Below are 20,904 nucleotides of genomic sequence, written 5' to 3'. Positions count from 1 at the left end.
ATCCTTCACTGTTCTAGATTGTTTCAGATTCTAATTCAATTAGACATAATACCCAGCAGCTCCTCGTTCTGGGTGGAGAGAAACCCTGTTTGTTGTCTTATTCAAGTAAAAATAAAAATGCTAAATCCGGTGTTGATTTTCCCCCAGCACACAGGTTTGGGTATGCATGGAGAGGCCGGAGCAGGCAGCTGTCCATCCTTTGGATGCTCAGGAATAGGTGTCTTTGCTGATCTTTGGCAGGCAAGCCGTTACCTTTAATGTTGGGGCTGAATGCCTGTCCATTAGTGCGCCTCAGCATCGGCACCTGTGTGGGCTATTTTGTTCTTTTGTTCAATATTATAATAAGAAACTAATATGTAGAAGATAACTGATTTGTTTCCTTTTTTCTCCTCTCCTTGTGGTATTTTTCGGTTAGAGAACTGGGGGTTAACAATGAAAGAAAATAAAATTTGAATATCAGCTGTGATGTATTATGGTGATAGGAATAGAAATGTGTAGCATTGCTTAGATTAATAAGTTAGGAATGTTTTAGGAAAGAAAAAGTTTAGAAAGGTACTTTTTGCAAACTTGGGATCCATATCTGAACAAAGCCAGCAGAACAACACCAACCCCAGTCTATTTAATGTGTGTTCAGTGTTGGTATTTTGCAGTAAGCTGCTAATGAATTCTTCAATAGCCCAAATAACGTAATTTTTAATAGTCCTTTATTTTTTTTGCTTGTTTCCATGCAGGTTACCATGAAAGCCAAACAGCTGAAGGATTCTGTTACACATACACCAGGTGTGTGCTCTAGATCCTCACTGGTGCTTGCACAGCACATGGTGTCTGGATTCTGTCCATGCAAACCCAGGGCGGTTTGTACCTTTCGGGGTTCACTTTGCATCCTTGCCTTACTGCGAGCAAACACCTGACGGGAGTTCTGAGGGGACGTTTCCCTTTGCTACCTCCTCCCAGCCTTGCCAACTCAGTTTATTGTGGTTTTGTTCATTTGTTCAGGCTCTTCTCTTGCGTTTGTTTGTATCAATGTGATAATTTCCTAGTACTTCACATATGCCAGATAAGATCATAATTGGCAAAGTTCATTGTTTCATAACAAATACCTTGATATCTCAATAAGCATTTTCCTTAAGTTCTTCATGCAGAAGAGCCTTTTCTCCTCTCTGCATTATTCCTGGTGTCTTTTATTTGTGGGCAGTTCCCTGCTTGTTTGTGGTTTTATTTTTTTCACAAGTGTAACAACAGTTCTTTTAACAGGTATCATTAGGCTCTCGGAGCTTAAAACGCTGGCCCAGAATTCCAAGAATGTCAAAGTCAACGTGAATTTGCCCGACCACATAATCACCCAGCGAGAAAGGGAGGAGGAAGAGGAGGGGAACTACGATCAGATCCCAGAGCACATGGATGTCCAAGTGGATCAGGAGACCACAGCAAGCGACATCAGGCACCGCAAACGGAAAAGTGTCAAAGCACCTGAAGTGACTCTCCCAGCCATGAAAGAGGCACCAGAAGAGAAGGGCAGAGGAAGACGCCAGAAGGATTTTGATAACACTGAGCAAGAGGAAGAGAGTGATGATGAGAGGAGGAAAAGAGAGAAAAGCCGTGTCCCAGAAGAACTGTGGACTCAAAATCAACAGAAGCTTCTTGAAATGGCCTTGCAGCAGTATCCCAAGGGAACATCGGATCGCTGGGATAAAATAGCAAAATGTGTTCCAGGAAAGAGCAAGGTATGCTTAGCTTTGTTTGAACTGTAGTATAAATTGAGGGGAAGCAGATTTTCTACCAATTTTATGATCACCTTAAGAACGGAGGGTCCATGTGGAAAGGTGCAATCTTTGCCTAGCCTTCAGTCCAGATGTCATCAACCTAAAGAGCATTACTGTCATGTTTGTTGTTTTTATTTAAAAGATATTTTCATTTAATTCAGTTTGCTTGATCTGTTACAGAAAACATTTCAATACCTCCTGGTTCATTTAAAATACCTACCTCTCCTCTGCCTTTCAGATCTTCAGTTGCAGGACAAATTAGATTTTAAAACAAATTTTGATTCAAAGTTAGTAACCAAATGTTGGTGAGCCGCTTTGCTTACACTTTTACAATACCTTTCTCAACCCATCTCAATGAACAAACTAAGTAATCCATCTGCAAGTGTTAAATGCTCAATAATCTGTCTAATGTTCTTTTTGTAAGTATAATCTTTTAAAAATAGTGTTCATTGTGATATAGTTGGTTTGTGCTAGATTTCGTAGTAGTTGTGATTGATAGCTCAGTCTGCTTGCATTGTAGCTTCAGAAAATCCTAATTTTGTGCCAGACGTGGGTGTGGGTGGAGCGTTGCTGTGGTGCATCTGGTGTCTGTAGGTGCCGGGTTAGTGACCGCAGGGCTCGTCCTCACCCGGCTCACCCGGTCACTGCCCTGGCACAGGTACCGCGACTCAAGCGCTTAGGAACTGCTCTGGCAGTCGTTGTCAACAAGCACCAGGCAACTGTTTTGTTGGGTTTGTGTGCTCTTTAAAGAGAGAAAGTATCCATTAAGAAATGTAAATTACAAGTTCATCTTTCTGATCCGCTCTTCCCTTGATGCAGTTTCTCCTTCTGAAATTCAGCGCACAACTTAAACAAACAATAAAGCACCACCCACCCCCCCAGCCCCTGGAACCTGGCTCTTCTAGAACAAGGCAGCGTGTATGGAGTTAAAGCAATACCAAAATATCACACTTTAATTAACACTTCTGTTTTTCCTTTTAGGAGGAGTGTATAGCAAGATACAAGTTGCTTGTTGAACTGGTACAAAAGAAAAAAATGGCTAAAAGCTGAATGCTCTGAGCAGAAGAGATGTAGCTCATCTTTGCCAAAATGGGGGTTTACATCTCACATGCAGGAAACTGCATTTTTGTACCTCACTATTTCTATACGTCATGTGCCTTAGTAAAAGAAAATATTAATAAATAATCTTATACCATCTTACCTACTTTGTGTGTTGAAGAATGAAGGTGTATGTTTGCGTTGGAGAGCTGCTTGTGCAGAGGTGTGATAACAATGTCTTAAAAATTACTGGACCTTCAGGAGAAGCCCCACTCATAACTGTGTACTGGAACTGGTAGGTTTACAGCTACAGAATATACACAATCTAAAGAACTTTATATCTTGTTTTGAAAATTAGAATTGAGCTGAAGCTGTTAAGCAAGGACGAGAGTCATGGAACTCTGCACTTGAGGTATTTTTTCTCTCTTGCAGCTATAAATAGAAGACAATGTGCTCACCAGCGTGTCTGCTGCTGCCTGAAATGTCTGTTCCTTCCATCAATATTTTGAAAGCAGCCGTATTTCTAACTGTAAATTCCGCTTACGTTAATATGCATCTGCAATACCATTCCCTTTTTACCAGCTCTGCAGAGTAATGCACAGGGATATTTGGTAGTGCTGTTTTCTGGAAAAGTTGAAATGGGTGAGAACGTTCCAGGCCTCTCATGAAGATCCATCAGGCAAGGGCATCCTGACCAGTTCTTAAGTACAGAACAGGGCTTAAAAGATGGTGTTACTGCAGAGGGTGGACTCAATATAGTTTGATTTTATTTTTGAAGAATAGGTAATAAGGGTTGTTAATTCATTACTTGCTACTTTGTTTTTCATAATTTTAGAAAAGTTTTACAAAGCTTAAAATGCTGCACTGAGGGGTACTCAAGGGGCTGTGACTTGGAACAGCGAGCGTAGTCTTTTGCAAGAAACATTTAGGACTCGTTTTTTTAAAGGATTTAGAACTTGTTCTGATTTAGTACCAGGATTCTAATAAGTTTTTGAGCAGTAATTCAAAATTAAAATGGAAAATCAGAGGATCACGTATCTGAATTCAAAATCAGAGCTTGGTGGCTGAAATCTCCCATCAACTTTCTGCCATTTACGCTACTGATTTTCTTTTTCCCCCAGTAACTGTTGGCAAGTTGTGTGGCCTCTGACACATCAGCATTGCACAAAACTTCATCCCCGTCCCATAAAACCTCACACTTGCGTGATCTCTGGGGCTCCCTGAGGCAGTTGATACAGAACTGTTCTATATGGATCATAGGCCATGTGGCTATGAGGAATAATAATGGCCTCAGTTTGGGGCAAGAAATAGTTGAGGGGCAAATGTCATAAGGACTTGGACTTGGGGGGACTTTGACACCTTTTATCATTGGAAATCTGAAAACTTATCTGTGCAAGAGCAGCTGCTTGAGACTCGCCTGCATCCCTCCTGTGTATGCGGCAACACCTGCAGATTCCATCTGCCCCAGGCTTTCCTGAGGGAGCTCCAAGGAGAGGGACAAGCACCACTGATGGTAAGAAACTGTTGTCTCTTCTCTGTGTTTGTAAGAACGTTCACACTGAGAAACTTACAGCAAGTGTTCCTGACAAATGCAGCTTTTCTGAAGGAAGACCAGGCTGGTCAAAGATGGTACATGTCATTGTGTCACACTGCTCAGGTTGGGTACCTGAAGCAATGGATGTCAGTGTCTAATCACAGGCACTGCTCATGCCTGGATGGAAGTGAATTGATGGATTGTGTCCTTATTGCCTGGAGAATCAAGCTGCCTGCAAGCAGAGGCAAGCTGGCAGTGTCAGAGAAACACACGGGCCTCTTCTGCAGGGGCCCTGCACCGTGAGCCGGTGGCAGAACCAACTGGCTCATTGTCAGGAACGGGAAAGGCTTTGCAACACACTGGAGTGTGATTTGGAGCGGGAGGGGTGTTTCACTCTGAGTGCTCTGGCAGTGCAGGTCTTGCTGAGGAACGCAAGTCAGTGTCCAGGCTCGGTGGATCTGACCTGCAGAGATACCGTGCAGGTGGGAGCCGCGCAGTGCTGAAGTGAGAGCTTCCTCACGCCCCATCCAACCTTACTGCACGTTGGCTTCCTCAAGGGACAAAGGAGTTGGCCTAGCCTACGCTTTGGCTTTTGTTTGGCTGGGGGAGGAAGGTGGCACAGGTGGAGTCCAAGATGTTCAGGGCCTGTCAGGGTTGTCTCCTGCAGGTCCAAGGTGTGCTCTGCATGGCGAGACAACTGGCCCTTCTGGCAGTGGCTCTCATCTGTGATAATGGAGGTCAGATGTGGTGCTCACTAGAGAAGTGGTAAATCAGAGCCAGGCTTTGTTTTCTCATGGTTCTGGTATCCACCACCAAAGCTAGTTTTTCTAAAACCTTCTGGCCGTGAAAACTGAGGTCACTTTGGCCTTGGGATTTAAGTAACTTTTTCTAACTTTGGTTCTAGCACAGAGTACAGATTTTCTTTAAGTAATGCTAGTATTTGCCTGCTAGCAAAATATGTTTTTCTTTTCTGGGCAGTTGCGAGCTGTAGTGCCTTTCACACAATAACTTTGTGCATGAAAAGCTTCTGGTCTTAGAGGACCTGTGCTGTGGCTTCTGTACTGTGACTTGCACCTAAATGAGTCAGGTCTGAGTGTATGCTGAGCATCTTTGCATGTCGCTCTTGCTGAGACAGGCAAGACATTACAGAAGGGCAGCCCATCAGCTCTGATGGCAGGGCAGGATCTGCAAAATCATGGAAACAAGGCTGGGGTTGGCTGTATCTGGCCCTCATGTGAACTTGGCTGTGATGTGGTCTCTCTCTCTCTCTCCTTAAAGGGCTGGTGAACTGGAGTTTTGTTTGGATGTCAGCACTGTCCTTGTCATTATTTCCCTGCTGTTGTTGGTCCCTCATGACTATGCTTACTGTAAAACATCCATTGCTATAGTGGGATTATGGCACCAATCTCTAACAAGTTGAGATTTTATGAATGTCCTGAATTTGACCATTTCACTAGTATTTCCAACTTTGTCCCTTTCATGCTTCTGTGCATCTTACCAAGAGACAGATACCAGAGTTTAGGCAGTCCCTCTCAACTGAAAGAAACACACAAGCAAACACCACTTTAGTGGTCTCTGTGGTACTGCTCCAGCAGGAGTGTGACAGCTTACTGATGCTTCTTGTCTGCCGGGCAAAGTTCTTCTCTTCAGCTGATGTCCGTGGATGAAGCAGCGGTAATGCTTCAATAACCCAACTCCAGGCAAAGGGCCATTGAGATTCCCTGGGGGCCTCATGCTGGTGGGGCGTACTGGGCTTTTCTTCCTATTCATCTACAGGTGAAGCTCTGTGACGTCTTAGTGGCCCAGCGTACGTGAGCTCTATGCTCTCCCTTGGCACTAACAAATAGTCAATGCCCACAGAGTACCAGTGCTAGGGCTGACCTGGGCAGTGCACCGGTTCAAGCAGTGGAAACACCTGGTCTGCCCAGCCTTCACCTCACTTCATAAACCAGTCAGCAGCCACCCCTGGAAGTGGGGAATATCTTCTAGTGCCCGTGGCTGAGCAGCCATTCAGCAGGTGGGACTTGATGCTCCTTCCCCTCAGCACAGGCTCTGCGCACAGGCAGAACCCGTCCCACGCTGCAGAGCCCTCATAAGGCACAGCAGCAGCGCTCTGCTCCTGCTCCCGCTCCTGCACGGGGATTTCTCATTGAATGGGGAAAGGAAAAACCCTGGTGTCAGACTGGGGCACTGGGCTGCAGGGGGACACGCAAAAACATCCTGAACAGTATTGCAGCTGCATCGCTGCCACTTGACAGCAAAAAATCTACATGAGAAACATTTTAAAAAGTTAGTTGTACTAAATTTTGGTGGCCACGTGCAACTGAGATCCTGCCGGTCATGCCATGTTAGTAGAAATATTTGCGTTTTGTACAAGACTTACATTCACACAAGCAGTATACAACCATAAACATTATTAAAGTTTATTAACAAAAGCTTTGTACATATCTTTTCATACACTTGGAATTTTACATCTAGTGAAAATAACAGCACATTTCCATCTTACCTTTTGTACAAATTGTTACAGAATATCCACCAGTGGGTTGAGTAAGTAAAATAAACCACTGGATTACTTTTGTAAAGTATCTACAAAAGTGATTTGTGACATTTTAAAAAAATTCCCCAGGACATATAAAAATAAATTATTTTTACTTTCTCAATTAAATCTACTAATTAGAAATATTACAAATCAAAATATCAATGTTTTCTTGTGAATTCTTCACAATACAAAACAGATTCACAAAACTTTATTTACAGAAATGAGGTAAGAACTGTGCAATGTTTAACTAAGAAACATATTGCAGAAATAACATGTTCTTCCAAATAAGTACACAGTGGAGGTCTAATTACAGCTGGGTCTTTTTCTCTAATAATTCCCACCTTACTATTGATTAGTGGTCATTGCCCCCATTTAACTGTCCTTTGCCGTACTGCATAGACTCACGCCATGAAATCAGCTGCTGTTGGAAGTGGTGGAACACAAGTTCACCCGTTTCAACCACTGGTACATTTTAGCGGGAAATATTAACTCAGTTTTTTGGTAATTTATTAGTGAAAGTGACCCAGGTAACAATCTGCCTGAGCTATCTACAGTGGTATAAACACCTCTAGGAAAGGCAGAACAAGGCTGCTGGTGCAACACAGAATATTCCCTCTGCTAGCAAGGGCAGTCTAGTGCATCATCCGCTGTTTGCAGCCATTTCAACAAAGTGGAGGTAGCAACAGGCACTTGGTTTCGGCCAAACACTACACCTACTTCTTCCAGTGTGGCCTCATCTGGTAAGAAAACTCTGTCACTGGAACCAAACCGGTTCCTTTAAAAACCTCAGAACTCTAAAACCTACACCAAAATTAATAAACTTTGGATTCCATACTGTAATTCTTACTCAGTAAAAGCTCCCACTATATAACAACAGGAATTTAAAGGAATAAAAAGTCCAGAAGTGGATTCCCTTATGAGTCAGGTTTCAAAAGAGGTGTGTAAAACGAAACGACAAGAAGCAAGTCCAGGCTGCCATGACAAGCTGAGTCTAAACAGATACACTGCAACTGCAGCAGCAGATCAGACTGGCTTGGGTTGGGCTGTGAAACTACTGCTCTGAAACCGGAGTTCTGCAGGACCGCAGACACTTTTCTAACCTTTACATTTATAAGATCAGGACTGAAGAGTCAATTGTATGTTTTTCTATGGTTGAATTTGTACTTAGTACCATCATATTGACATCATTATGGTTTGCAGAGTTTTATCTACTTCACAGTCTGAAACATTAAAAAGTACATCCATTTTAGTGCAACAAGAAAGCAAAGGAAAGCCTACCAAAAATATCCTTATTAAAATCATCACCCTTTTGCTGTGCAGTAAGTGTTCCTTGTTGCATTTCTTCAATCCGCAGAAAGGCAAACTGCAGTTTGCAGCCAGAGGAAGTGCTATAACAGCAGGACATGCAGTTCTCAAGTATCATTCAAACGTCAACTCTTCTCTGACGCAACTGGTCCAGTTTTATCATTGAGCCTCTGTGTAAGAGAAAATACTTCTAAAAATCAGATTATAAAATACAGAGTTAAGTAAAATTAAATTCATAGAAATGCAAAGTAAATGAGGTACATTTACTAGAGCTACCTAAATAGTAACTTTTGCCTGGTAAAGAATAATCGTGTCTTGGAGAATAAGAAGTGAGAAAGGAAGGAATAATCACAGGAGCAGCCCCACACTGAAGCAACTCCCACTACGGGCAGCCCGGCTCCCCTAACAGAACAACTCTGCCTCTACTCTGTTCAAACCCAACTCGCTGCTCTGCTGTCAGTGTCTCCTTAGAACTGCAGGATGGTCAAGACCAATCCCAGGTGACTCTGCTACATTTTACTCGCTGGAGAGAGGCAAAACCTGCCCCGCTCCGCCAGGACAGAAACAGCGTTTCCATTCTGCCCCCATCACAGTTCTCCTTCTTTCATGAATTGCTACAAAGTCTTTTCCTGCAAATGTTGAACAAGACTGAGCAAAAACCTCACGCGATTCGCTTCATTCAGCAATGCTTGAAAACATGTTCCAACTAGAAATGAGATTAAAACATTCAAACTTCTGGCTAATAGAGAATTTGTTAAAAATTCTTTTTTGAATTAAAATAGTTCAACAATCCAGTGCAATCTGTCTCAACTGTAACCTTCTTTAGAGAAAATAAAAACTATTTCAAAAGAAATTTATTTCTAAGGGGGTTGTTCAGAAGATGTTCTGAGATTTCCTGGAATGGTTTCCAGCTAATGTCAAAGAACAAAGACAAAAATTCTAACAACATATTTGTAAATTACCCTAGTTCTGCCTGGTCATGCTGTCCAAACCTAGTAATAGCCATTTCAAAAAATTCAAAATAAGGTCACATATATAATAGTTTGTTCTGATGCAAACTAAATAACGTCTCTCAATTCCATTCACGACCCATTTTTAGAAAATGAGGTGCGATAGATTTTAAACATACTAGAACAAATTGTGAACGTTCCTGAATGCAGGGGAAGCACTGAGCAAACCCTGTGCCCGAGCGCTTCTGCTCTGAGCGGTGACAGAGAAGGACCGTGAGCGCACCAGCGCCCTGCTGTTCGCACTGCGGTCACATCACAGCAACACACTGAACTGGAAAGTGGCAACAACCATGTGCAAAGCTCAATAACAGTAAATGCCCATCTTTTTGAATGGAAGGGAGCTGTTTCCGGGAAAACTGTCTTGAAAATTCATCATTTATATTTTGTGTCTCGCTTCATGTTTGGGAAGTGCCACAAAAGCCCATCTGCCTGAGTCCTCCTCCACCGCTGTGCCCCTAAAGCAGCTGGAGGCTTTGGGGCTGTGGAACTGAGGGAACCAATATCCAGCCCCAAACTCTTCCCGCCTGCTGTTGCAGACAAGGCTTCCCTTTTTTTCACTACCACTGCCACTCTGTCTTCTCTGACTTCTTGCTCTAATCACCCTTTGTTTTTACAAGTTCCACATGCTCCTTCCCTTCATCCTCTCTTCTCTTACTGGTATGACACTTGGAGAATGAAGTCTACTCTCTGACTCCTTGAAGAAAGAATTCCTGTCTTGGAGATGGCGGTCACGGGCAAACGCTGAAGACAATGGAACATCTTTGCCAGAAAAATGTGTCTTGTTCTCCTATGTCTCTAGGCAAGGTTTTACTGCACTATCGAGCTCAGCCTCCCCCTGTACAGCCTCATCATCCCACACCAGAACCAAGACACATGCAGCTCATTCCCCTGATGCTGTTTCACCTTCCCAGCAACAGGCTCCTCAGCTCTCAGGTCACCAACTAATCTCCGCAAGTCCCCACTGCCTGGGGCCTGGCCAGGACAAACTCTTCAAGTAAAGTGACAAAAGGAATGATCTACAAACTAGGGGATGGAAAGCTGGGGAAGAGGGTGGGGTGAGGAGGACCAGGGCTGCAGTTGTAACAACAAGAAGACAACAAGGGCATCTGATCCAGGAAAGCAGAATTTTGCAGCCAAAAGGTGAGGTCTGAGGGACAAATTCAGAGTTCTAAACCTCATTAAGTACAGCCCAAGGCTGAAGAAAAATTAAAGAAAACAAAGAAAAAATCCACCACCCTTGAGTTGTGAATAGAGTGACATAACTCGCTGCTTGTATTTTAGTTACCTCATGGAAGTACTACACTGAAAACGAGGTGAGAAATATACTTACTGTCACCTTCTGAGCTGCGTTATCTCCATGAATTGTAAGGAATGGGTTGGTAGCAGCTGGATTAAGTGGTGAGGCCTGCGTGCCTGAAAGTAGGTTGTTGATGGGTATCTGTGCTCCTCCAGTGATCTGCAGCTGCTGTACTTCAGACTGATGGTGTTGGTGGTGGTGATGCTGTTGCTGTACTAATTGATACAAAAGGGCCTGATGTTGTTCCTTCAGTAATATGAGAGCAAGGAGGGGAAAAAAAAAAATCAAGAATTAGTTACTGAACAACAGTTCCTCCCTGGGTTCTTGCTTTTCCAAATCTTCAGGCAGTGCAAAACTTAACCCCATCCCAGTTGATTTAGGTCACGCTAATGAAGTTCCACAAGGTTGTGGGAAAGGGAAGAAAGTGCTTAAAAAACTTCCTACAATCAGCAGCTCAGCAGAAGGTCAGCTAAGCCTGCTGGCTTCATCAGGCTTCTATCAGAAGAAACATACCTGAGAAGAATATCAAATGATGTTTGTTGAAGTACCAAAACTACACAACTAGCAATACAAATAGTTAAAGCAGTTACCTAATGGCCTACAGGAATAGTGCAAGGCAGAGCAAAGACACCTCATGAGATGATACCCAAAATTCTTTTGCTAGGGTCCTAGTGGAAGCTGGGAACCACTTAGGATATTGTCAGAATCCGTATGTGGTCCCAAACTCTGCTGCCCACAGCTGATGCTGAGATGAGCCACCATGTCCACACAGGACAAAATGGGACTGAAGACACTAAGGAACAATTTTTTCCAGCAATATATACAGCCTGATAATATCCTGTAACATAGCACGACTATCATCCAAAAACTGTGAAGAAACTGAAAAACTCCAAGATTATCAAAACCTGTAATATCAAGTTAAACACAGTTCTAATATATATATTAGGCTGACAAGTTTTTCCCTGCCTTAAGATACAATCGAGGAATAAATCATAATCAACTGGAAAACTTACTGATGTGAGTTGCTGGGTACTTAGCAATTGCTGAAACTGCTGGTGCTGTTGATGGAGCAGAAGTTGTCTCTGTTGGTCAGGAAGCAATCCTAGTCCCGAGGCACTGTGGGGTTGGACAGGGTAATACTGTAGTTTATATGAAAGTATGAGAACTTTTAACTTCAGCTTTCCATTGAAACAAAGAAAAGATGTATAGAAATAGGCAATTCCTATTTAGCATTTAATCACAGAATCATAGAAGCATTTAGGTTGGAGAAGACTTTTAAGATTGAGTCCAACCGCTAACCTAACAACGCAGAGTCCACCATTAAACCATGATTGCATACTGCAAATATTAAAGTCTGTCTGTCCAGTTGCACTGTTTGATACATACCTGGATGTTACCACCACCCCCCTCAAGTCTCATTTATGCTGAGCAACAGCAACATCTTGCCTGCAACATTAAGTAATGTAAGTCTACTATGTGCATATTATTTTGAACTCAGACAATAATTAGCATTTCTACATTTTTTCAAACACTTTATACAGAAAAGCAGGATTTTATAAGACAGCTCTCGCCAACCTTTAACACTTAGTTAACTAGCATTTACTTTGCCTTGGTTTCCTTCTAATTCTCACCTTTTGCTACACGCAGATCTCACTCTCGCCCGTCTGCCCTGCAGCGCACCCCTGCAGCCCGCGGGGGCAGCTGACGCTGCCAGGGAACGCACCCGCCCGCCACTGCCCCTGCCCACTGCTGAGCTCCCACTGCCTCTTTCCATGCCCACATACAACTTTCTGCAGCTATTTAGGAAACGGGTCAGGGAACTGATCCAGCTGACAACTGGTCTGGAAATAAAGGATTTCTTCAGTTATGCCAGTTCACTGCAAGACCAACAGCATGAGCAAGGGTGGGTTTGGAACAGGACACCAGGAAGACAGCTGGATTTACTCTTTTGGTACCGATGTTAGCTTTTCCTAGTTTAAAACGCCCACTGAATTATTGAGGTGTAGTTACACGATAAGTTTACCCTGCTACTGAAAGGTGAAGTATTCCCCTTTCAGCGGTACATTCCTGTCCCCTCCCCTCGCACTAGCTCACGCACAATGAGCTGCATCTTTTAGGAATGGAGCTGAAACCTAAGCCAACAAAAAACACACCGAAAGATTATCTATGGATGTAGATGAGGTTATTGTGTGAATGCACAACCGCTAGTGCCAGCACTAAGTTGTGCATAGGATTACCAGACTGCTAGTTGCCATTGATAGTAAGGAATTAAACTAGCTTAAATCAGCCACCGATCCACAGTTAGGCTGCAATCACTGCAGCTCTTCGGGACATAATATTTATCCTGCCTCCCTACAGCAGCTGGCATACTGTAACCCAGCTCTGTGATCACTTTGACACTTACTTGGTTTTAACCAGGAAGTATGAAAATACCCACAGCATCACCATTCTCTGCTGCTGGGACAGAATAAACAACGCATACACTTTGTTTCCTATTTCATTGGATGGGCTCCATCCTATAGGAAACACATGATGGGCTGTACATACTACTTCCTATAGGGAATGGGAAATTTATGTCTCTGGGAAGTTTATGGGCACAGACGGGATCCACCCAAGGGTTCTGAGGGAGCTGGTAGAGGTGTTTGCCAAGGCACATTCCATTGTCTATCAGCAGTCCTGGCTAACCAGGGAGGACCCAGGTGACTGGAGGTTAGCAAATGTGACACCTATCTGCAAGAAGGGCCAGAAGGAGGATCTGCGGAACTACAGGGCTGTCAGTCTGACCTCGGTGCCAGGAAAGGTCATGGAGCAGAACATCTTGAGTGTCATCACACAGCACATAAAGGACAACCAAGTGATCAGGCCCAGTCAGCATGGGCTTATGAAAGGCAGGTCCTGCTTGACTAACCTGATTGTCTACAACAAGATGACCTGCTTAGTGGATGAGGGGAAGGCTGTGAATGTTGTGTACCTGGACTTCAGTAAAGCCTTTGACACCCTTTCCCACAGCATTCTCCTGGAGAAGCTGGCAGCTCATGGCCTGGATGAGCGTACTCTGCCATGGATAAAGAACTAGCAGGAGGGCTGGGCCCAAAGAGTTGTGGTGAACGGAGCTAAATCCAGTTGGTGGCCAGTCACGAGTTGTGTTCTCCAGGGCTCAATACTGAGCCCAGTCCTGTTCAATCTTTTTATCCATCATCTGGATGAGGGGATCGAGTGCACCCTCTGTAAGTTTGCAGATGACACCAAGTTGGGTGGGAGTTCTGATCTGCTGGAAGGTAGGAAGGCTATACAGAGGGATCTGGGCCAGCAGGATCATTGGGCTGAGGCCAATTGTCTGAGGTTTAACAAGGCCAAGTGCCAGGTCCTGTACTTGTGTCACAACAACCCCAGGCAGCACTACAGGCTCAGGGAAGAGTGGCTGGAAAGATGTCTGGAGGAAAAGGACCTAGGGATATTGGTCAAGAGCCAGCTAAACGTGAGCCAGCAGTGTGCCCAGGTGGCCAAAAAGGCCAACAACATGCTGGCTTGTATCAGAGACAGTGTGGCCAGCAGGACTAGGGAAGTGATTGTGCCACTGTACTCGGCACTCGTGAGGCCCCACCTTAAATCCTGTGTTCAGTTTTGGCCTCCTCATCATGAGAAAGACATTGAGGCGCTGGAGAGTGCTCAGAGCAGGGTGATGAAGCTGATGAGAGGCCCGGAGCCAAGTCTGATGAGGAGCGGCTGAGGGAACTGGGGCTGTTGATCCTGGAGAAAACAAGGCTGAGGGGAGACCTTATCGCTGTCTACAGCTACCTGAAAGGAGGTTGTAGCATGGAGGGTGCTGGTCTCTTCTCCCAGGTAGTGAGTGACAAGATGAGAGGAAATGTCCTCAAGTTGCACCAGGGGAGGTTTAATTGGACATTAGGAAAAACTTCTTGTCTGAAAGGGTTGTCAGGCATTGGAACTGCCTGCCCAGGGAAGTGGTTGATTCACCATCCCTGGAGGTGTTTAAAAGACATGTAGATGTGGCACTTAAGGACATGGTTTAGTGGGACTTGGCAGTGTTAGGTTTAAGGTTGAACTTGATGACCTTAAAGGTCTTTCCCAACCTAAATGATTCTATGATTTCCCATCATCTACTTCACAGCATTCATTACTATCACTTCCACCACTCTCCTGGTTGTCAAACCTCTTGCCAATGGTCTTTTTCCCTAGCCTGGAAGTCGATTCTACTGACCTTGTCCTCTGCAAGCCATTTTGCCTCTAATTACTCTTGCTGTACTGTCTTTTCCCTTGTACTATAACCTTTTCTGAAACTACGTAATCAGAACTGCACATAATATTACAGGTGCACACATGCCAGGGATTTAACGTGACAGAACACAAAATGGGTGACACCATTCTATCTGTTCCCCAAAAACTGCTAGCAATGGTCATTTGATTGTTGATGAAAGCAGAGATGACACTTCACCATCCAAGGAAACTCCTATATTTTCCTCATGAGCTGCAAAAGCAAAACTGAGGCCTAACATAAGCTAGAACTGTTCATGTATTAGACTTTCAAACTATGACACTCATCAATTAATTGTAATTCCTTCAAACATCTTTAAATTCGATTGTATCAAAAGTATTTGTAACAACTGCAGAAAACAAATACCTTCAGTGTGACTAATATTACCATTACTTCCTTCTTCTCTTTTTATCTCACTTTTTCTGTATTCTTCTATACTGGAATGAATCTTTTCCACTGTTTGCTTTTTTTTTCTTTTTCATTCTTTTATCCCATTCTTTTTTCCTATATCATGTTTTACCTTTGCATTTCGTTTTTCTGCTGTTGTTCCCCCTTTATCTGCTCTGCCTTCCTCTGTTGCTCTGCATTGGTTCTTGAAAGAAAATACCCTTAGCCTGCAGCTGAGATCTAAGTGTCTAGAAACAAAACCCAACTGCAGAAGACAAAACGCTGCAGCTCCCAAGCTTCCCAGAAGAGGCAGTTCACTGGATTTCACCACAGAGCTTTCTCCAAACCAGATCAGCTTGGAATGTGAATTTAATCCTTTTTAGCTTCTCATTAAAAGGTATATGATCAGCCTGAAACTCTCCATCCCACAGTCTTCTCTGGTTGCGAGAATGTAAAGAAACAATCCTATCTTTTTCCTCAAATCACTTCATCTCCTAGTTGCTAGCCATCTGTATTAAGCCATCTTTATCCCAGAAAAGGACTGGGTATTTTTCTCTGCCGAATGAATGTAGCCTCTTTTACCTACAATCTGAAACTCTCAAACAGCGGTGTGCAAATCATTGTTTTCTCACCTCTTTATGTTCCACAGTTAAAGAGTTCCTGTGAATAAGGACAATATGCATTAAGAGTCTTCATGTGTCGGTGAATAATCTCGCTATTTTACACATGAAACTCTCTGAACAGATTCTGAAGCTTGGGAAGTTACTGTAAGCAGCAACTTACAGGGACATCTGAGAAGTCTTTTAATTACAGAACAATACACCGCAGTTAGAAACCGGGCTGAGTTCTCATGTGGCTTTCCATCATCCCGCGAATACTGATTTAAGCCACCTCCCAGTTCGATCACCGCTGTGCGACCCAGGCAGGCCCGCAGCGCTCGCAGCAGCGCAGTGACAAACCTGCACGCCTGCCCGCGCTTGTTACCGCTTAACCCTCCCCTGACGCAGTTCAAAGAGCGGTGATACCGAGAGGAATTTAACATTAAAGACATCGTCAATGAGTTGCCACCGAAACAGCGCTGAATTCAAGAGCGGCAGGAACAAACGGTGTCTCGGTTTCAGAACCAAAAAGCTCAACCAGTGGAAAATACTTTCATGGTTTTGCTTTGTATTTTTTCTTTTCTTTTCTTTTTCCTTCAAAGTCATTCCAGAGCCTCTTCACAACTTACTTCCGGTAGCAGAAATACGTTTTCATATTTTTCAGAGAGGCGTTTGTAATGGAAGAAACAGGAATGAGGAATGCACACGTCACTACCAAAATCATGCCAGCGCTAATTAGCATTACTGCTTGCTCAGCCTGAATTTTTTTTCCTCTAAATATGCAACCAGGAGAACCGAAAACTCAGAAGAAAATGGGGGCAATTTTGAAATAACTCAAAAGGAAGGGGACCCACCAAATCATCTGGATGAGCTCAATAAAGCAGAGAATTGTGTGAAAAGCGCACTTTTAAATTTAATATAAACATTACTTTTAAATTAGTATTATTGAGGGAGCAGTGCAGAAAGGGATCATGCAGGAATAGAGAAATGGAAATGCTCGCAGATGTTGCACATCGTAAGAGTGTTGTAGCAGAAAATAGGGAATCACTGGAGTATTCCAGACTATGCTAAATGTTAGAATGTGAGCTAATGAACAGGACACTAATTGCAATATTCTACATGAACTGGAGTTGTCTACTACTAGGCTACACACTCAACAGTTACAGTACTTAAGATGGTTATTAAAAAAAGAGACAAAATAACTTCTGCAATATAAAGAGTCAGAAAGAAAGAATCTGTGTATTAACACAAAAATGAGAAAACAGCAACATGATCAGTATATTTTGGTATTATGTGGAAGTGGAAAGCATTATACAACTGGTTAATGTTACTGATTTTGTCCAGTATTTCTCACTCATCCTCACACTTTTGGGGAGAGCGTTTTCTGCACACCTTTGATACTCAGGAAAGAAGATAACTTTTCATTAACAAAATGTCTTTTGTTTAAATGCTGAAATGTTATGTTTGGATATTATATAAACTATGAAAAATATAACCTTCTCAGTAAAAATATAATAGTACATCAAAACAAGACGATACCCTTGCAAGTTATCAGGTTTCATGAGCCTATTGAAGCAATACCACACAATAATACAGTACATGAATATTCAGGAGCTGCCAAACCAACAGTGAGGAAAAAAAAACATGGAAAAAGAAGCTACAAAACTAGGGATCTCTTGCACCATTCCAACCATATATGCCTTTTTTGGTGGGTAATCCACCATAATCTCCAAAAATAAACTCCACTTAAAGACAAGTAATCCACTCCCTATTTGCAGGCATTTCTTTCCACATAGAACCGTAGTTCTCCTTCCTAAGAGAAGGACACTACAAGGGGTGGGGGGAAGGGGAGCGGGCAGAAGGAGTGAGCCCAGGCTCTGCTCTACCCCAAAACCCTTCCAGACCGAGCAGTCTATTCCCCTTCCCGGAAAGCCGCTGTCTCCCATCCTTACCCATTTGCCTGGCGGCAAAAGCAGCAGCAGTTTAGGCTGCTGAGGATACCAGGTTTTGGGGAAGGGCTGTTATGAATGCTCAAGCACGGATCTTTTTATGCATTTAAAAATCAACAGGCACACCACTTGAGAAACTAATTTTGTTGTCTTTGGAGTCAGACACAGAGAACTGAAAACCCTATGCAACTGTATTACTACTCTGGTTAGTTATGCCTATTACACCTTTAATTACACAACCGTATACTGTTCTTCTTCTCCCCCTCCCTCCCCCTTCTTACTGCAACAAATGGTAGCTTTTCCGGTGCTACTTTAATCCTGGAAGAACAATTGGCAGGACAAAGAATATTGTTTTCTGAACTTAAAAAAAGAGCTGAAGCACATTTACATAATTACATTCATTTGGGAATGTGACTTGATTAAAAACCAGGAGAAAATGGACACTAGGATTCCCAAAAGCTAAACAGAAAACATATTTTCTTTAACTTGACTATTCGTGCTTCCATTAAATGCCTTCTTACTTTCATTGTCAGGCTGGAAGCAGAACCTAGTTTGACAATTACAGGCTACGGAAGAAACAGTACCTTTTGAAGACAACAGTTAAAAATACAGCTAAACTGAAGAACAGCAGGCACTACCAAGGAAAACATAAAACCAACGAATTCCTACCTGTTATTTAAGGTGGTTGGCAGAGGATGCGTTGCATTGGGTGGCACGGTTGCATGAGTGAGAGGAGAAGGGTTCTGTGATATTGTTGCTGGGGTCTGAATTACCCCATTTAAAGCCCCTACAATCCCATTGATTGCCAGCTGGCTGGCTGGCAGCGCTCCAATTATTCCACCCACACCAGGCACTGCAGGAATGGTGGAGGTTACAGTCTGCATACCACTAGCGAGTGCCCCCACTGTCACACCATTGACCTGTTGAACTCCCGTGACTCCCGAGCCTTGCTGAGCTGGACTCTGCCCAGCAGGTGGTGGAGTGGAAAGAGCTGATGAACTGCTGGTGCTTTGTCCGCTGGAGGTTATCTCCTGGTGTAAAAACAAACAACAAAACCCCCTCAGCTGCATAAAGTTTCATGTAACAGCACAATGCAAGGACTATGATGAGTTAACTTGTAACAAGTTTAAGTTTAGAAGAAACAAATTAAAATTACCTGATTTAATACAGGAAGCGAATTGTCCGGTAAAAAACTGTTTCCCAGATGAGGGCTTTTACTGCTGTTCAAGGAATCAGTGCTAGGTGCTAAAGTAATTATTTCAAAAAACATACAGTGGTTACATTTCTGTAACATGCAAAAAGACTTAGAATAATTATTTGAAAACAATGTCAAAGGAAAACACCTAAAATGTAAAGTCAACCTTAAAATCATTGCTGAACAGTAAAATATTAACTAAATAATTGGCGAATCAATAGATTCAAACAGATGTGCTCCAGACTGAAGTAAAAAAGGAACTACACCGAAACAAGTAGTAACAGTTCATATAAATCTTCCAATTGACTTTTAAACATTTAAACACACTTACAAATACTTAGTCTGTATTCATCCTACAGGCAGCTCCCACCAATGGCACACATGGATGCAACCGACATTTCATATAAACACATGTTCTAATTACTCTGACACTTTAAAACTCTCCTCTGCTTACCTGCTTGTACTGGAAAGGTGTGTACTTGATGGGAAGGGCTGGGATTTGAAGTTATCGTTGGAAAGGGCACCGAAAGCTGTGCATTGAGCAGCTGAAGACGCTCCTTTTTGGCAGTCAGATTCTTTATCTGTTCTTCTAACCGCCTATTTTCAACCTGAAGTTGGTGTAATGATTTAAGCATTCCTAAAACTAAGGTAAAAATGCATATGTTATCTTTCACAGCTACAAAGAAAAAAATATCTTTTTTTTTTTTTTAATTTCTGTATTGCAATTTAAGACTAGCATTAAGGCATATGTGAAAACATAAATAAAATGATTACTTAAAGATACATTAGAGAAACTTCACTTTAAGGGGAAATATTTAGGACTAATTTTGTGTAATTTGATGTGCAGAAAAAAAGTACATAGCATGTGATAGTAGTTTTGCAATATATTTACCCCTGGCTTAACTACAGATAAAGTCGCATCATTAGGGATGACATTCATTTTAAGCAAACAGCAGTACATGATAATTTATCCCCAAACCAGAATATAAAAATATTATTATTTTAGTAGCATGAGTTAATTGCATAGTTGGGGAAAATCAGCTGCAGTACTAGGAATCTTAAACATTATCAAAACAGACAAAGTTTGACAAATATGCATTCAACTAACAAGAGAGCAAACCAACAGCATTTGTGACAAAACAAGGAAGTTTGCAAGAAAGGAGGTTTCCTGCTGTAATGACGCTGCCAATCGCACCCCGGCGATGTGCGGGTCCCCCAGCAGGGCGCACTGTGTGAGCGCCGCTCCCGCCGCACAACACCCGCCAGTGCCGGGGCTGCCCGCATCTCTACCGAGCTCCCTTCTCTCCAACTCCGGTTTGGTTGCAGAACCTGGATTTCCCAACTAGTACCGCAGTGTGACTGTAAAGCCACAGGGATAGCCATTTTTTTAAATTCTAAATTGTATTTGTTTAACATGACCTCTGGGCCTACTACAGACATAAGTCTGCTGGTGCAGGCACATCTGGTCATTTCCCAAGGATTTAGCTTTTATCCCTCCTCTTCAAGAACATACAAAGGAACCCTCAGTGAGCCCAAATGAGATGCAATAAGACTTAGCTAAACCTGTCCTCCAGCTATCATGTTTAAAGGATTATCCCTGCATGAATTTCCTCACAATTAGCATTTTTGTCAGGACACCATTCATAAAAATACCAACTAGATACCATTTTACACTACCAGTAAGAAGAATAATATGTTCAATAAAATGTAACACAAACCCCAACCTGGTTTAAAAAAAAATAATAATAATGTGTTCAATCATTGTCTTTGATACTGATACATTGTTGAATATGGAGATCCAAGTGATCTACTCATCATTCTTGTATTATTCCACTCTCTTAAACATAACTTGAGAAAATAATTATTTGCTTGCTTAGAGAATTTAATGAGAAATGCACAACATCATAAAGATATGAAAGCCCAGCAGGACAGCTGCCTAACATTTCTAAGTATTTTTTTTTAAAGCAGCAAAAGAAGTAGACAGTTTAGAATTTAAAAAATGACAAATGTAA

General features: G+C 42.6%; 2 protein-coding genes across 7 annotated transcripts in view; one reads left to right on the top strand and one right to left on the bottom strand.

Annotated features, from left to right (window-relative positions):
• DNAJC1 (DnaJ heat shock protein family (Hsp40) member C1) overlaps positions 1-2,862 on the top strand; it is a 103,603-nt gene extending 100,741 nt beyond the window's left edge. Inside the window, exons 10-12 of the mRNA XM_080339716.1 lie at positions 732-780; positions 1,255-1,724; positions 2,745-2,862. Of these exons, the coding sequence (XP_080195842.1) occupies positions 732-780; positions 1,255-1,724; positions 2,745-2,813 (588 nt within the window). The 3' untranslated portion in view covers positions 2,814-2,862. The remainder of the gene's footprint in view (positions 1-731; positions 781-1,254; positions 1,725-2,744) is intronic.
• Positions 2,863-6,752: 3,890 nt separating this feature from the next.
• The window catches only part of MLLT10 (MLLT10 histone lysine methyltransferase DOT1L cofactor), a 130,284-nt gene continuing 116,132 nt past the window's right edge, over positions 6,753-20,904 (bottom strand). For 5 of the 6 annotated variants that reach the window (XM_080338565.1, XM_080338568.1, XM_080338567.1 and 2 more), the window contains 6 exons: positions 19,347-19,535; positions 18,854-18,942; positions 18,367-18,728; positions 11,500-11,602; positions 10,520-10,732; positions 6,753-8,366 (listed from right to left, as the gene is read on the bottom strand). In XM_080338565.1, the coding sequence (XP_080194691.1) occupies positions 8,298-8,366; positions 10,520-10,732; positions 11,500-11,602; positions 18,367-18,728; positions 18,854-18,942; positions 19,347-19,535 (1,025 nt within the window). In that variant the 3' untranslated portion in view covers positions 6,753-8,297. The remainder of the gene's footprint in view (positions 8,367-10,519; positions 10,733-11,499; positions 11,603-18,366; positions 18,729-18,853; positions 18,943-19,346; positions 19,536-20,904) is intronic. The other variant, XM_080338566.1, reaches the window with a different exon arrangement.

This window comes from Nesoenas mayeri (assembly GCF_963082525.1).
Source record: "Nesoenas mayeri genome assembly, chromosome: 2".
Taxonomy (NCBI): Eukaryota; Metazoa; Chordata; class Aves; order Columbiformes; family Columbidae; genus Nesoenas; species Nesoenas mayeri.
This window is presented reverse-complemented; position numbering and strand designations above follow the sequence as displayed.